This window comes from Penicillium malachiteum (genome assembly GCF_028827825.1).
Source record: "Penicillium malachiteum strain IBT 17515 chromosome Unknown utg000004l:1.0-4883003.0:1.0-4884900.0, whole genome shotgun sequence".
NCBI classification, from domain to species: Eukaryota; Fungi; Ascomycota; class Eurotiomycetes; order Eurotiales; family Aspergillaceae; genus Penicillium; species Penicillium malachiteum.
Window position 1 is genome coordinate 296,729 of NW_026643097.1, and position 16,877 is coordinate 313,605.

General features: G+C 47.1%; 7 protein-coding genes across 7 annotated transcripts; 5 read left to right on the forward strand and 2 right to left on the reverse strand.

The window, feature by feature from the left end:
• Positions 1-1,611: 1,611 nt before the first annotated feature.
• N7483_008262 (electron transfer flavoprotein subunit beta/FixA family protein) lies at positions 1,612-2,639 on the forward strand (the record flags this gene model as incomplete). Its single annotated transcript, XM_057091689.1, has 3 exons — positions 1,612-1,665; positions 1,844-2,489; positions 2,557-2,639. 3 exons carry the CDS (start codon positions 1,612-1,614, stop codon positions 2,637-2,639), a joined length of 783 nt encoding a protein of 260 aa, XP_056942863.1.
• Positions 2,640-3,349: 710 nt separating this feature from the next.
• N7483_008263 (alpha/beta hydrolase) lies at positions 3,350-4,450 on the forward strand (the record flags this gene model as incomplete). Its single annotated transcript, XM_057091690.1, has 2 exons — positions 3,350-3,762; positions 3,844-4,450. The coding sequence occupies 2 exons, from the start codon at positions 3,350-3,352 to the stop codon at positions 4,448-4,450; spliced, it is 1,020 nt and encodes a 339-aa protein (XP_056942864.1).
• Positions 4,451-4,690: 240 nt separating this feature from the next.
• Positions 4,691-5,366, reverse strand: arp1 (scytalone dehydratase arp1; the record flags this gene model as incomplete). The annotated part of the gene is made up of 4 exons (XM_057091691.1): positions 4,691-5,050; positions 5,107-5,148; positions 5,207-5,262; positions 5,312-5,366. 4 exons carry the CDS (start codon positions 5,364-5,366, stop codon positions 4,691-4,693), a joined length of 513 nt encoding a protein of 170 aa, XP_056942865.1.
• A 655-nt stretch (positions 5,367-6,021) lies between these two features.
• Positions 6,022-6,892, forward strand: arp2 (hydroxynaphthalene reductase arp2; the record flags this gene model as incomplete). Its single annotated transcript, XM_057091692.1, has 2 exons — positions 6,022-6,790; positions 6,855-6,892. The coding sequence occupies 2 exons, from the start codon at positions 6,022-6,024 to the stop codon at positions 6,890-6,892; spliced, it is 807 nt and encodes a 268-aa protein (XP_056942866.1).
• A 462-nt stretch (positions 6,893-7,354) lies between these two features.
• On the reverse strand, positions 7,355-8,174 carry N7483_008266 (DUF202 domain-containing protein; the record flags this gene model as incomplete). The annotated part of the gene is made up of 3 exons (XM_057091693.1): positions 7,355-7,444; positions 7,493-7,776; positions 7,847-8,174. The coding sequence occupies 3 exons, from the start codon at positions 8,172-8,174 to the stop codon at positions 7,355-7,357; spliced, it is 702 nt and encodes a 233-aa protein (XP_056942867.1).
• A 4,402-nt stretch (positions 8,175-12,576) lies between these two features.
• N7483_008267 (NAD-dependent succinate-semialdehyde dehydrogenase) lies at positions 12,577-14,352 on the forward strand (the record flags this gene model as incomplete). The annotated part of the gene is made up of 4 exons (XM_057091694.1): positions 12,577-12,699; positions 12,755-12,842; positions 12,912-14,181; positions 14,235-14,352. The coding sequence occupies 4 exons, from the start codon at positions 12,577-12,579 to the stop codon at positions 14,350-14,352; spliced, it is 1,599 nt and encodes a 532-aa protein (XP_056942868.1).
• Positions 14,353-15,042: 690 nt separating this feature from the next.
• N7483_008268 (xylulokinase) lies at positions 15,043-16,825 on the forward strand (the record flags this gene model as incomplete). Its single annotated transcript, XM_057091695.1, has 2 exons — positions 15,043-15,543; positions 15,602-16,825. The coding sequence occupies 2 exons, from the start codon at positions 15,043-15,045 to the stop codon at positions 16,823-16,825; spliced, it is 1,725 nt and encodes a 574-aa protein (XP_056942869.1).
• Between the last annotated feature and the right edge of the window lie 52 nt (positions 16,826-16,877).

Consider the following 16,877-nt stretch of genomic DNA (forward strand, 5'->3'; position numbering starts at 1 on the left):
GAGAAGCAACTTGAGGACTCGGATGAAGATGAACGTGAGAGAGGACAATGGTTGATCTACATTGTCCGGTACAAGACGAGCCATATATACTACCCAGTTCTTGGACAAGTACTTTAATCTAATCTCAGAAGACTTTATTTCTCATGGGACTTGAAGTTGCGCGGCCTTATCCACATTCTTTGACAGGAAAGAATATCAGGATACATCTCCGTACTGAGAACCGTAGACATCGACCCACTATCAAGTTTCGTCTATCCGTGGTTGTCACTTTATGGAAAGCCATCGGATGGTCACTACTTTACAGAACCGAAGTCAAGCAAATAAAGCTTGAAGCTATCTGTAGATCGCCGTCCCATTCTGCTCCATACGGTTTAGTCTCCGCAGTTTCAAAGCGTGAAACTCCAGTTCTTGAAAAAACGTCACCGGTCTTCTTTCCCTGATAGGTGTTAAGGGCCTTTTCTCTGATGACGAATGCGTACTCCTTCTGAAGAACTCTGAAGAACTTACTGGATAACGGAAGATCATCCCCCATGGTTTTATTATAGTACGGCCCCCACCGAGATAAGATCTACTAGTATAGTATACTATATCGTAATCTTCCAAACTTGAGGTGCAATGCATGTTTATATTCAGATGCAAACTGCCAGTGGATAGATAGAACGTTCTGAAGGCTCAAGTTGCCGGCCGGGTATCAATCATGATATACTACTCAAGTCAACTGGTGCTACTAGTAGTACTACTAGTACATAACCGTGCAATGCATTTCAAATGTTGGAACAGCGCGACTCAACCTTGGAAGTGCTCAGACTAGCTCTGGAGGACTCGAGTGCTAGTATTATTAAGTTCGTAACGTAGACAAATAGTCATTGAACCTTTAAGTCTTCAATCCAGAGCTTCCACGGGGCCTTCTATCAAATTTATGAACTTGGAAAAACTTGAAACTTGAGGGCATTGATTTCAAATTTGCACATGTGGCCATCTTTCTGATCGATTTAACTTTCATTGAAGTTCAGCTCACCTCACGCACTTCGATTTTTCTATTGTCTTCAAATGTTATCAAGAGTAATGTTTGTAGGTCATGCCAGTGGTCTATACTCTGGGTACTACTTACCAGTTGACTGTCAAAGTAAACTACTAACACTCACGGTAAGACGTACTATAAACAACCTTGGAGCCAAACCACCGGTAAATTTTAATATACAGGTTATTAGGGAGAGAAAACGATCTTACCTTGGCAGTGTCCAAATGTCTCGAGAATGAGGACGGGGAGATATGCTGGGAGAGAGAACTTCAACCTTTGGTACTATGTTAAAGACTGGAACTTCCGACCATATAGGCTCATCGGTACCACGGTATGTAAGATGAGAAGGCACACTATAGATTATCTTACCAGAGTCCTATAATCACAAGAGATCCACGATTCCACCTGGGCATGAGATTAGCATATAACCTCGGCTGGGAGATCAGTCAAGGGACAAGGGTTATACTCGGTCCGCATCGGCGTTTTTTGGGCAAGGTCTTGGCACTCCGTCACCGCAGGCATTTCTCCTCTCATCTTACTCTCTGCAACTTTCCTTGGTCTAAGGCTCCAACACTCAGAGCATTTTCACCATGGCTAGCGGATTACGGATATTGGTCCCCGTTAAGCGGGTAATCGACTATGCGGTCAGCATTCCCTCCCAAAGCCTGGTGCCCGGTAATCGGAGCTGCACGAGATCAATGGGATCATTACCTGGCACCTTTACCTACACGAGAATTGCATTGCTTCTTCTGAAAATCATAAACTACAAATCATATCAAATACAAACGGAATAACTAACATGGAACTCTTGCTTTGCTACAGATCAAGCCCCGCATCAACAAAGCACAGACTGGCGTCGAGACCACCGGTGTCAAGCACTCTCTAAACCCATTTGACGAGCTCTCCATCGAGGAAGCTGTCCGTCTCCGTGAGCGCAAGGGTCCTCTCAAGGTTGAGAACATTCTCGCTCTCTCCGCCGGTGGTCCCAAGGCCCCCGATGTCCTCCGCACAGCAATGGCTATGGGCGCCGACCGCGCATTCCACATCGACGTCCCCGAAAGCTCCGGTAGCCTCGAGCCTCTGACAATCGCCAAGCTTCTGCGCGGTGTTGTTGAGAAGGAGAACATCAACCTCGTGCTTCTGGGTAAGCAGGCGATTGACGGTGATCAGGGCCAGACCGGACAGATGCTCGCCGGATTGCTGGGATGGCCCCAGGCCAACCAGGCCAGCAAGATTGAGATTAAGGATGAGAGCGGCACTGTGGAGGTAACTCACGAGGTTGATGGTGGTGTGGAGACACTGCGCGCGAAGCTGCCCATGGTTATTACTACCGATCTGCGATTGAACGAGCCCCGGTACGCGAGCTTGCCGAATATCATGAAGGCGAAGAAGAAGCCTCTGGAAAAGAAGACGCTGGCCGACTTTGGAGTTGAGGATACTCGCCGATTGAAGACCGTGAAGGTTACTGGTATGTTCAAGCTGTTTCTGCTTATCGCATTTTGTTTCCGATTACTGATGTTATTTGCTTTTAACAGAGCCCCCACCACGCAAGGGCGGTGGTAAGGTCGAGGACGTCGATGGTCTTGTTTCCAAGCTGAAGGAGCTGGGTGCGCTTTAAGCGTCTGATCCTGAATTTGTACTGTGTTTTTATACCATCAATATGTTCTCCTGCTAGATTAGATTTTTGGCAGCATCCCTCTTATGTGTCTATGAGGACTATTCCCTCGGGTTGAGGGTAGAATGGAATGTCTTGTCACTTCCCAATTCCATTTCCTCTTTTCTAATGGCTTTGAGTAGACAGATTTATCGTAAGAGCTGGATCATGTTATCTTCCATCGCATCAAAGTATTTTTCTTTTCTCAACATCACGACTATCATGCTTCAGACGTATCACTTACCTCGGGTGATTCTGTCTATCCGGTCTCATATTCTTCACAAGTACAGCAAACTAGTGCTAAAAGACCTCAGCACTCATCCCACGCTCGGACTAACACCGATATGTCCAGGAGTAGACCCGCCTTCCAAGCTATACCAAGGAGCTATGTGGTAGCAATAGAGGGGCTGCGTTACAGCATTCTTCTTCCAATGCGCGGTAATCTTTACTATGCTAGGGAAAGTCTTATCGAGGGGCTAATCTTGTCCCTCCATGCATGATGCACCCCCCGCATGGAGTATCCCACCTTCTGCGTGGGGGTGTTTGTAGGCGCGGGATCGGAGGGTTTAATTATTATGAGATGTCTTCAAAGATATGGTGCATTTTAACCCGATTGAGATTTCTCTCTCTTCTTATTACCCCTCAGCTCTACTTCCTTGTCTATCTTTCTCACCATGTCCGGCATTCCTGGTGTCACACAACCTCCTTATCCGATCCACGAGTCTGTTCGAGACCAGCTGGATCCGGAGTATGTCGCGTTCTACAACAAATATGTGATAAATAATCAACAAGTGCATCTCCAACCCGTCGCAGCATCTCGCACAAGTGGTGTCTTGATCCCAGGCGCGGGACCGATGCTAGAGGTTGGCAAGACTGAAGACCTCACGATTCAGCGACGAGAGACCCAAGGACCCCCGATTGCATTTCGATGTTTTACACCGAAAGGTGATGTACCAGCTGGTGGATGGCCAGTGGTGCTATATTTCCACGGCGGCGGATGGGTTTTGGGAAACATTGACACGGAGAACGTGGTGTGCTCGAACCTCTGTGTACGAGGCAATTGCGTGGTAGTGACGGTGGACTACCGGTGAGTCTCTTGGCGAACAGCACACATGCATGCATCCTGCATGGGGAGAACCATCCATCGCTAATCATAGTGCGAATTTAGTCTTGCCCCCGAAGACCCATGGCCAGCTGCGGTACACGATTCCTGGGAGGCCTTGTTGTGGTTAGCTGCAGAAGGTCCTGCCAAGTTATCAATCAACATGTCCAGAATCGCAACAGGTGGATCTTCTGCTGGTGGTAATCTCGCTGCAATTATGACCCACAAGGCCTTGACCCTCTCACCCCCGGTACGATTCCTAACCCAGCTTCTCTCGGTCCCCGTCACAGATAACACGGCCACTGTTGAGAACAATGAGTCTTATCGTCGCTACGAACATACTGCTGCCTTGCCTGCTCTGAAAATGATTTGGTATCGTGAACACTATCTGCCTAAGCAAGCTGATTGGGCCAATCCCGAGGCCAGTCCCTTGTTTTATGGGGGTGACTGGTCTCAGCTCCCGCCTGCGCTGGTGATGGTTGGTGAATTGGATGTGCTGCGATCTGAGGGCGAGCAATATGCTGAGAAGCTGCAGAAGGCTGGTGTGGCGGTCGATCTTCAGGTGATGAAGGGTATGCCACATCCATTCCTTGCAATGGATGGAGCGCTATCGGAGGGAAAGAGATGCATTACATTGATGTGTGATGCCTTGCAGCAGGCTTTCTGGAATTAACAACCAGCTGCATGATATAAGTATAGAAAATGAGGCAACCTTTGAATTTCATCCAATCAATATTCTTTTCCAATTTCGTAGATTACATAGAAGAGCTGTAGGATCTAGAGTAAGGAACCTTAATGAAAACTTGAATTTGTACTTAGGTAGCATTGATTGAGACTCAAGCGGCTTTCAGTAGTAGAAACCACCTGACTTAACCATAGTGCATGAGGAAATTAAGGAATAATTGCTCGTCCACTAATCCAATCCCTTGAAAACCTCCTCAAAGCGCAGCTCATTCCATCTCACATTGGGCTTGAGACCGGCAAACTTCCAAACTCCATCAATCTTGCGGTAATAATGCTCATTGGTAGCATGCGAGTGACCTCGCAGCTTCACCTCCTGCAAGTCAACATCGGTATACACTTGATGAGCGGCACGCAATTGGTGGTGACCAATGACTTCAGTGTCAGAGATCTTCTCCCACCAAGTCTGCCCAAGCAAGTGCTGTGTCTTGATTGTAGCGTCACCTAGGAAACCCGGATGAGTGACCATGGCCATGTACTCATCTGCGGGCATATCATCCCATCTTCTGAGTCCAATCTTAGTGTAGTCGACCTAAGATTTTTGATATTAGCCTTGTGTTGATTTGCTGTCGCTGGATTGTTTCATACCGTCAGTTTAGGGGCGATGATGCTGCGAAGGCGATCCCAGTCCTTGAAGAATTACTTAGCACATGTATCATTGACTCATCGAGCTTGAGTAAAGACAAACCTTGGCATCATAGCTATCAGCCCAATCGAAAACCAGCTTCGAGAGAACCAGATAGTCTATACTCTTTAGTAACCTCTCTCGATCGAGGGAAAGTATTTGACAAACCTTGAAAGCTAATGTCAAGATTAGGCTCTGTGTTTTTCTTCACAGCAGGAGACATTCCGGTTGTGTTCAAATTTTGGTCCGATAAATGGGTTCTGGAAGAAATGTGATAGCACAGGAGCGAGTGAGGGTTTGCCTTGGGTATATCTGGCCATTGTTTGAGGCTACAAATGTATGCCAGTGGAGACAAAGAGGTTTTCCGGATCCGGAGGTCAATGGCCTTGTACAGTCATAACAAAGAACATGAATGCAACTCAACAGCCCTGGCGAGGAGTGCTAATGTGACATTCCAGAGCTATCTAACCTTCACTCTCAGCCATGCGACCTCTGCATGCGGTAACCATCCCACGAGGTTGACCCCCAGAATCCATGAAAACAGCCTGCTCAATCTGAGATCCAAGTCTCCGGGATCTATTTTCAGATCTCGATCTAGTAGATGAGATCAATAGATTCCGTCCAGAGAAAATTGCCACATGCAGACCAAGGGAGAAATGTCTTTTTAGATAAATCAAAACGTATGCAACCGCTTTCAGGCATTATCTATTTGCGTCCTATGCTCCTTTTGCAAAAGATCCAGAAACGAGATATCTTGCTTGTAGTACATTCTAAGCTATAATACCTCGACACAGCTGCCGATCCTTTTTTTTTGTGTTTTCTTCCTGTTAATATCTCTTGTCCATCTTCTCCGTCCATAACCTCAACAATCGTCCAAGATGGTTGTTGTTCACCCCCAAGTCGCTTCTGCCGAGCTGGCAGGTAAAGTTGCTCTGGTAACTGGAGGCAGTCGGGGCATTGGTTCCGGTATCGCGCTCGAGCTGGCAAAGAAGGGTGCATCAGTGGCAATAAACTACGCTCGAGACCCGCACTCAGCCGCAAAGATCGTGGAGGAGATCGAGAGCATGGGTAGCCGTGCCGCCGCTTTCCAAGCCGACCTTACCAAAGTCGACGCTATTGAGATACTCTTCCGTGATATTGTGGCACATTTCGGACGATTGGACATTGTTGTGTCCAACTCCGGAACCGAGAAGTTCGTTTCCCTCGCGGATACCACTCTTGAGGATTTCAACGAGGTCTTTGATCTGAACACTCGTGCCCAGTTCTTCGTCGCCAAGAACGCTTACAAGTATATTCAACCCGGAGGACGAGTGGTTTTGATGTCATCGATCGCGGCAGGTGTTGGTGTCCCGGGACACTCCTTGTACGCTGGTAGCAAGAGCGCCATCGAGGGTTTCACTCGTTGCTTCGCTGCTGATTTCGGCAAGAAAAGGTGCACAGTCAACGCGATTGCACCCGCTGGTGTGAAGAGTGATATGTGGCTGAAGAACTCGTGGCGATATGCACCCGGTTGCGACCAGAGCTCATCCCTTGAAGAGATTGAGCAGGCGCTTGCTAGTGGCAGCCCCTTGAAACGGTGCGGTGTGCCGGCGGATATCGGCCGTGTTGTGGCATTCCTGGCCAGCCCGGCAGGGGAGTGGATCAATGGTGAGTTCAAGTTATGGAATGCAGAAATAGGAGATTTGGACGGACTCGGCTAACCGGCTTGCAGGCCAAATCCTACCCCTTAATGGAGGTGCGAACATTTAATGGCGAGCATACATTGATTGACGAAGACAAAGATTTCAATTGATGTGAATTGAACACAGCGCGAGTCATCTCACCTGGAATCAGTCAATATGTGATTATGGATTAAATACGTACCTGTTCCAATGGTTTTGGAGTACGTTATATCCTCGCGGCATGATTATTTTTTGACATTACTACACATGGGTGGCTGAGCATTGATTTTCGAAAACCTGGATATATCCCAAAAAAAAGAATTGAATTAAATTAAATTTTCTTTCAACTGTGAAGTTCTCACTGAGATAGTGTAGTCGAAGCGCCAAGTGATTTTGAAACCCGATCGGATAATGCTGATAGAGAGATCGAACAAATACTGAAAAGGGTCATTTGAGTCGTTAATGCGTTCAAAAGGCTAAAAGATAGACCAAAATCCATTTCGTGTTCGTCTTGAATGCCTGTGCTGATAGGATAAGCTTTCAACTTGGACTATGTCACTATTCGACGAAGCCAAGTAGTTGGCGACTCATCAATCTCAATAATGATGGCAACTGAGATAACCAGAGTAACAAGAATAATCTATCAAATGTAAGAAAGTGCAAGTTGCACAAGGCAGAGTCAACTTACGCAAAAGAGCAATATCCCCACAGAGTTCAGTTCCCAACCTCCCGCGTGAACTTTCCCAAGGGAGATCGCACTCTGCTGCCTCCAGAATCGATAGGCCCCAATAAGCGCCACAAAAACAGCCACACAATGGCAGGTGACAGAAAGCGGGATACCGACTTGATAGAATCGAAGGCGGTCCGCATCGGATGGCGCTCGTTGAAGCCGGAATAGTTGTGCGATGACTACCCCTTGCATCGCAATGACAACCGACGTTCGGATATAGGCGAGGAATGTTCTTTCTAAAGCTACAGAACCTCAAAATCAGACTTCATCCATTGCCATGATAGATTGATCCGATATGGTATCTTAACTCACCATAATGGTCCCGGTTACCCTTGTGTGGTACAGTGATGGTGACATGGTGCGTCCAAAAACGGCAGAGACGACCCCACAGACCGGTTCGGTCCTTATGCGATCGTTGTGTAGCACGAGAGGTTGTTCGACGCGTAGTAATTCGGTACTCGTCTCCCGATGAAGCGGATGCCGAGGACTCATTCAGCTCGTTATCTTCGCGGGTTTGGATTTCATGGAGCTCAAGTGCCTCCCGTTCGTCTATTCGTGAATGACATGGAGATGGCGGTCGGGGATCTGTCATAAGGGCAGCTAGCGGCTCTATCGGCGGTAATGCATTTGGTTGAGTCATGTTGAAGCACCATGGGCACGATGAACCTCTCAGAGCTAACAAGGTCTTTGACACGTTGAAGTCGAGCAGATTTTGGGGAGATTCCATATCAGGATAATCGGGTTGATCCCCGGATCGGTTGGAGCCGATCTATCATGTCTATCAATTCCCATTTGCCCCGCAATACTACTCTACAGTAGTAACAGTCCACGACATTGAATGAATTTGGGAGAAAATAGAGTCAAATTAGAAGGAGAGTTCTGAGTATATTTACTTTTCATTCTGATGACAGACATAGATCAACATACTCGGAGTCCAACCGAACTTGAATGGCCCCTGCATACGAGAATGGGTCAAGAAAGCTCTCCCACCAACCAGAATACGATAATCATCAATTGCACCATCGGTGGTCCTGATGCTCTAATATGCTGCCAATTGTGATGCATTTTACTCAAATCAAGCATTGTCTCCACGCTTTAGGTGCAGAATGGGGATTGGATTCTCTTGGCCTTGTTTCACCTTGAAGGCTCCACCATAAGGGCAATCATTGATTAACACTAACGAGAATTAGAATCCGGGGACTGGAGAAATTGACACCAAAAAGGGACAGCCTTCTTCCAATTGGAAATGTGCTCCTAGTATATGGATAGGTTACTACCTCGAGACCTAATATTCTACTAATAATTCTCGTAGCTTTGCAAGTGTCTCTGTGTAATATTATCCAGTGCACATAATTAACTCGGTGACGATGATACACGCATGATGGTAAGATGATTCACAGACCAAGCAACTCTGCAGCAAGACTCAGAACTTGCGAGTTTCACAGAAAGAATCATCTGCAGGGCCGATGATCATTCATTCACCTAGCATTGGCGGCTATCATCTGCCGTCCAGCAAACATTCAACCAAATTGATTTCTGCGCTTGCTTTCAGAATATTCGTAGTAGAAATAGGCAAGACCCGAAAACATTCCGTTGAATCGCAGTTCAAAGTTTGACTCGTGATGAGACGTAGAGCTTTCTATATACCGCAACTGGGCCATCTGGTCTCCATTAGAAGTCCTGACACAGAAAGCCTTGCGCCCCAGCCCAATGCTTTTATGGATTTCACCTGGTTTCAGCTCAGGGCTAGAGAGTCCCTTTTGGCAAGAAAAACAAATCCAGTCACTATCATCAGAATGGAGAATTTGAGTCTCATCGCATCTTCGGTGATGCCACCTCAAACATTCAGAACATAGAAGCCCGTCCTCAAGCCCAGTTGGGTCCCCGCAGCAGGGGACGGAAAGAACCATTGTTTTCAAACTCATGATTTGGGACTTGGAGAGCTGTGACAGTGATCCGTAGTATGATTGCTCTATTAAAAAGGAGGCTTGTGCCAGTGCGAGAGAATCTCTTGGCGTAGAGTGATCAAAAATAAGGATGAGAATTTCTGATGGTATTCGATGATGCCAAATTTCCCGCGAAGCATACTCCGTCTTATACCCGTTTGCACAAAGAACCTGTGCCAAAAGCCGGAATCCAGGAGAGCTTTCCGAGACTGCCAGATTGTGGATTAATGGAAACCCTTTGGTACGAGCTGCTGTATGCCGAGAAAGCTCAACGATAATAACTTCTCTGGGCGAGAGGAGAATGCATTGAACTGTATGTTGTAATCTCGGGGCATCGAGGAATGTTTTCGCCCGCTGTATTGCTAAGTGGACCAGTTTATCAGAGCCGATATCTTCTTGTAGAAGTACTAAGAATCCATGGAACCACCACATGTCACTCTGGGGACAATTCCACTCCGGGTAGGAGGATGGCCGCACCATTGCAGTTCCACTGCCTTTACAGATCTCAAAATCCCAGGCTGCAAGTCGAAGGAAGGCCCTCGCAAAAGTATGAAATACAGGAGTGATTCGAGGCCAAGTGAATGGATCACCAATCCAGTTTCTCCATGCGAAAAGAAAATCCATAAAAAATTGTTGTTGAAGTTCAAAGATAGTCGATGGGAGTTGCATATTGAACGGTAGATCGGATAGCACGGTAAACTCCGATCCGCTGGGATTATCAATACTAGTGCCAGGCGAGTAATACTGGCCGATTTCTTGAGGCCGGCTCTCGAAGGAGAATGCAGTGCTATTGCACACGGTGGCCAAGTCGGCCTTGAAACTCCTTGGTGTACAACTTGAAGGTGCGTTACACTGTTCATCCTTGACATTCCATACCCGGACGTTGATTATTCCCGTGTCCTGATCCACTGTTATAACACGATGATAGCCCACTGCAAGCGGGTAGGGAAATGGAATCTCAATCCATTCATTCCAGTTAATTTGATTTTCATAGATCTTTTTGAAATTGTGGAGAAGTCCTCCCTCATCTAGTCGCACGCTAAGCCTTCGAGAGCAATACCATTTCCCTGTGAGTACCAGTTGACGTTTCAGTGTATATTCAGAGACGGGGAGTTTTCATCCTACTGGATCTCACCATTACTCCGTAGATTCCATGCTCCCTTTGATTTCGCTAGCTGGAGTGAACCAATACTCATAGTGACCCCGCAAGCTGGCTCAATAAGGTGCTGATGCAAAAGTTCAGGAAAGGCGGGAAGTGGGGTAAGACCATAAGGGAGGAGAGAGTGAAAAAGAAAAACAGATCAAATATTAACGTAGTAAAGACCTGCACTGGCACCTGGGCACACATGCATCATGATGCATGCGGACAATGGTTAAGTAATCCATCTTCAAATATCTCCAATGTATCAACTTGAAATTTATTGGCCTCCAGGGCTGTATTGATCACTCCAAAACTTAGCGTGGTGATAATATGACTTTGTCTGCTGCGAATCTGCGACTTATAGTTATAGTATTGTACTAGTACCTCTGAATCGCTCAGTGCTATCCATTGCCCAGGTGGCATTGATCTCTAGTGACAGGAGTACCAAGACAGCATGAGACCTTGATACCATCAACATTCAGGATACTCTCGGATGGACAGCCGATATTATCTCCATTTGCCGCAGCTCATGTGTACAAGTCGGGGTTATCGGATCTGTTGATGGAAATCGTGGTTCAAGAATCTGTGCAGTAGGATGCACAGCCATAGCCTTCAGCAATCAAGATAATATCTCCAGAATTATATGTGAAGGTATAAGGATAAGCGCTTGAGATGTTCATGATGAGGGGAAGAGTTTTGTATCAGCAAGGAACTGCACCGCTCATACATAGTGGCGTAGTTTCACTCAGACCACTGTACGAGTATGTGCGATCTGAGCCACTGTCTGGATCTTGGTAAGGAACACACAAGGCCTTTGTCGCTGTTGCAACCAGCTCAGAGTCGTAAAGGACTAGAATCTTTTTGTCGTCCTCTGCTGCAATTAATTCAAGGGCAGCTCAATAATCAGTCGTGGTTGCTAGATGGGTGTCTTCTAACTCGAATGACGGGCTCGATGTGCATGACTTACTCTATGGATGTTCGAAAGCTATAAAGAGAAAATTCTTCCAAATCAACCTGAAATTGCCTGTGAAACTCAACTTCATTCAAGATTTTGACCAGGGTTCCAATCAAACTTAGACATAGTCAGTGGCAGCAAGAACTTGAAATGTAGCGACTTTCGTACTATCAAGCTCATCAACCTTGGAAGGCTCGAATCAGTTGACTAACTTAAAATATTATAAGAGACAGTTTATGTATCAATTATTAAATATCATTAGTTTTCAAATCATGGCATAATTTCGCTTTTCAATGTTGATTCCACCTATCGGCTGGTCCTTCCTACAGTAGTAATTCAGTGAATATGAGGGAAACGAGAGGCTCTGGTAATACAGAAACATTATCTCGGGGAGGTGAAGGATAAGCAAATGTGATTGGTTCAAGATCCCGAAGAACTCTTGTTTACTGCATACCATTGGTGTCAAACACCGGAATGTGGTATTTTGGTAATTACAATACAAAACCGGGGCAATGGAGATATCGGTGTCCAGAATAGACGGAATATCAACAAATTCATGAGAGCAGAAAAATGTATTTTGAACATTTAGAGAGCTGTAGAGAAGGGGGGAAATTCTAAAAAGAGATAGAATGGTATATCTAAAAGCAGATATAGAGATAATATCAAGAAAACAAGATGCTCTAGTGAGGTACATTCTGGGTATAGCAAAATATGACATCAACGCCCACCTTAAGGATCAAGCTTCCCTTCTGAGCTTACTCCAACTCCACGATCTCGACCCATCGGCACCATCTCCGTCCTCGGTGCTTCTCGGGCTTAGAGAGCAATCATATTCAAGCTCATCGGAAGCTAAGAACCTTTCAATTCCTCCCTGCAAAGATCAGAAAAGTACTTGAAGAGAAGGAACTCCTCAATCTCCCCGCACGTCGAACCTTGACTCCGCTCCTTGTTCCATCTGTATTATTAAACCACCCCACCTCGAGTGCCGGTTTCCCTCATAATGGAGCGAATCATCCGCCCCGTGTCCCGGCAACTCCTGCGTCCTCATCTTCGATATCCCTTTTCTATTCCCCCGTCCGTCGCTGCGAAGAGACTCTACACCATGGGACACAGCAAGCCTGAGGTTGGTGGTCACAATTTGGCACAAGCTTGACTTCCACTGACAAGATGCGGTTCAGTTGAAAGATCCGTCTCTCTTCATTGAGAAATGCTATGTGAATGGCGAATGGGTTGGTGCCCAATCTGGCAAAACCTTTGAGGTCCACGGTATTGACCCCCTCAATCTAAAAACAATATCTCATTCACGCCGATATTGATGCTTTCTCTCTCTCATAGACCCTGCTACCGGACAACTTATCGGAAAATGCCCGGAATTCGACCCCGCAGATGTCGAAAAGGCGATTGAGGCTGCCTCGGCCGCTTTCCCTTCCTTCCGTACAACCCTGGCCCGCGAGCGCGCCCGGATGCTCCGTCGATGGTACCAACTGATGATTGATAACGCCGAGGATTTGGCGAAACTAATTACCTGGGAGAATGGCAAGCCCCTCGCTGATTCTAGGGGCGAGGTCAACTATGCCGCCGCTTTCTTCGAATGGTTCAGCGAGGAGGCACCTCGTATCTATGGTGACACTATTCCGGCTTCAGTGCCCGGTAATCGTGTCATTACACTAAAGCAGCCCGTTGGTGTTTGCGGTCTGATTACACCTTGGAACTTCCCAGCTGCCATGATCACCCGCAAAATTGCCCCCGCCCTGGCGGCTGGTTGCACAGTTGTGGCAAAGTCTCCTCAGGAGACTCCATTCACTGCAAATGCCCTCGCAGAGTTGGCTCACCGTGCTGGTATTCCCAAGGGCGTTGTCAACATTGTCACAGCCTCGGAGAATACCCCGGCAGTGGGTGAGCTGATCACCACACACCCAGAAGTGCGCAAGGTGTCCTTCACCGGGTCCACAAATGTGGGTCGCATCCTCATGAAGCAGGCTTCATCTACCATTAAGAAGGTCTCATGGGAGCTGGGCGGTAATGCGCCCTTCATTGTCTTCGATGATGTTGAGGACCTTGATGCTGCTGTAGCAGGCGCTATTGCCTCGAAGTTCCGTAGCTCTGGCCAGACCTGTGTCTGTGCGAACCGGATCTACGTGCAAAAGGGTGTGTACGATGAATTTGCCAAGCGATTTGCGGCCAAGGTCAAGGAATTCAAGCTCGGAGCTGGCTTCGAGGATGGCATTACTCACGGGCCCGTCATTCATGAGCGTGCCGTGGGCAAGGTGCACGAGCATATTCAGGATGCTACCAGCAAGGGCGCTCAGATCCTTATTGGTGGTAAGAAGGCCTCCGCGCTGGGCCCTAACTTCTACGAGCCCACTGTCCTTGCTGGTATGACTAAGGACATGCTCATTGCCTCTGAGGAGACTTTTGGTCCGGTTGCTGGTCTCTTCTCCTTCGAGACTGAGAAGGAGGTTGTGGACCTGGCCAACAAGGCCGAGGTTGGTCTCGCCGGTTACTTCTTCAGTGGAAATGTTCGCCGTATTTTCCGTGTTGCTGAAGCCTTGGAAGTTGGTATGGTCGGTGTCAACACTGGCTTGATTAGTGATGTGGCTTCACCGTAAGTTTCCCACCCATTTTGAACTCCAAGGATCTTTGCTAATGAATCTACAGATTTGGTGGTGTTAAGCAGAGCGGTTTTGGCCGGGAAGGCAGTAAGTATGGTATTGATGAGTTTATGGTTATTAAAAGCGTTACTTTCGGCGGCATGGGAGAGCCTCTACAAGCATAAGGGACTCCTATGCATTCATAACTTGGATTAAATGATTGATATAAACATACTTTATATGAGCAAATAATGAATTTGCAAGTTTAGCTCAGTGCTTTCCAATGTTTCCCGTTAATGTGCTAAAAGTTCAAGTCATTTCCACCATACCTATTCAGTGCGAGTCACATGGCATATGAATGCCACTAGTATTCGTATATGGATGATGGATCCTACTAGTAGAGTTACTAGTAAGTCCGGGTAAATCTGGATCTATTAATTGATGTACAATCGATGCCATCTAGAACAATGAAGAGTTCGATCTCCAACTTGAAGTGGGTCATCAATTCAACCGAGATGTTAATTTAGCAGAGCTTCTGCATTTAGCCGGATCTACTTGAACATGAAGATACTTGAAAGCTTTTCATATTCACAATGTCTTGATTCATGGAACAATTTTGATCTCAAATATACCTATGTATAATTCAAACTGGAACTACTAATAATATGAACAATGTCAAGTTAAATTGTGTGGAACTCTGACATCACTACGGACTCATGTCCCCCGGATCCTCGCCAAGGAAACTCGTAGCTTACTTGCCGCAATAAGCTCTGGATAAATGTGATAAATGCATCACCCCTCTTCTCTAAGGGCAATAAAAAAAACATTCCATCTCCCACTTTCAACCTTCTCTCAACTTGTAATTGATTATCCTGATGGCATCTCAATCCCCTCTTTACATCGGTTTCGACCTCTCCACCCAACAACTAAAGGGTTTGGTCGTTAACTCCGACCTCAAAGTAGTTTATATTGCCAAGTTCGACTTTGATGCCGATTCGAAAGGATTCCCTATCAAGAAGGGGGTCCTAACCAATGAAGCAGAACATGAGGTATTCGCACCGGTCGCATTATGGCTGCAGGCTTTGGACACAGTGTTAGCAAGCTTGCGCGAACAAGGACTGGATTTTAGCCGGGTCAAGGGTATCAGTGGAGCCGGTCAACAGCATGGGAGTGTATACTGGAGTCACGAAGCGGAATCGCTGCTCCAGAACCTCAATTCCGAGAAATCATTGGAAGACCAGCTAGAATCCGCATTCTCACACCCATACAGCCCTAACTGGCAAGATTCGAGTACCCAAAAGGAGTGTGATGAGTTTGATGAGGTCCTAGGAGGGCCGGAAGAGCTTGCCCTGGCTTCGGGAAGTAAGGCACATCATGTAAGAAGCCAACCCAGTACATGATATGAGAAAAAGAGCCTCACTGACATCTCTGAAGCGATTCACCGGACCTCAAATCCTCCGGTTCACCAGAAAACACCCTGAGATATATGAAAGGACGGCCCGCATCTCCCTCGTCTCGTCCTTCCTCGCCTCCCTCTTCCTGGGCCATGTCGCTCCATTTGATATCTCCGACGTATGCGGCATGAACCTGTGGAACATTAAGCAGGGTGCATATGATGACCGTGTCCTCCAGCTATGTGCTGGGAAGTTTGGAATCAATGATCTGAAAAAGAAGCTGGGCAGTGTACCAGAGGATGGTGGGCTTCATCTGGGTTCTGTCCATCCATACTACATCAAGCGCTATGGATTTGGTCCTGATTGCACGGTAATTCCGGCGACTGGAGATAACCCAGCGACTATTCTCGCATTGCCACTTCTTCCTTCAGATGCCATGGTATCTTTGGGAACTTCTACCACGTTCTTGATGTCAACCCCCAGCTACAAGCCCGACCCAGCAACTCACTTCTTCAACCACCCAACTACCCCCGGACTTTACATGTTTATGCTTTGTTACAAGAACGGCGGTCTAGCCCGTGAATATGTCCGTGACGCCATCAATGATGCGATTCAAGATACACCTGATAATCCCTGGGCGCACTTTGATAAGATTGCATTGGAGACCCCTGCACTGGGTCAATCTCTCGTAACAGACCCCATGCGAATGGGTCTATTCTTCCCTCGACCTGAAATTGTACCAAACCTTCACTCAGGCCAGTGGCGATTCATTTATGATCCCAAGACTGCGACCCTGAGCGAATCCACAGAAGGATGGAACAACCCTCACGATGAGGCCCGGGCCATCGTGGAAAGCCAGATGCTCTCTCTTCGCCTGCGGTCCAAGGGCCTGACTCAGAGCCCAGGCAACGGTCTTCCTGCACAGCCACGCCGGGTGTATCTTGTCGGCGGTGGATCTAAGAACAAGGCGATCGCCAAGATTGCCGGAGAGATCCTTGGAGGTGTGGAGGGTGTGTACAAGCTCGATATTGGTGACAATGCCTGTGCGCTCGGCGCTGCTTACAAGGCTGTCTGGGGACTGGAGCGGAAACCAGGTCAAACTTTCGAAGATCTTGTGGGACAACGGTGGAATGAAGACGAGTTTATCGAGAGGATCGCGGACGGGTATCAGCCGGGCTTATTTGAAAAATATGGCATGGCGGTCGAGGGGTTCCAAAAAATGGAGGATGAGATTGTCCGTCAAGTGCATGCTGAGAAGCATTAGATAGCTCGATAGAAGAATAGTAAAAAAAGCGTTGATAATTATCCTTGTGCTG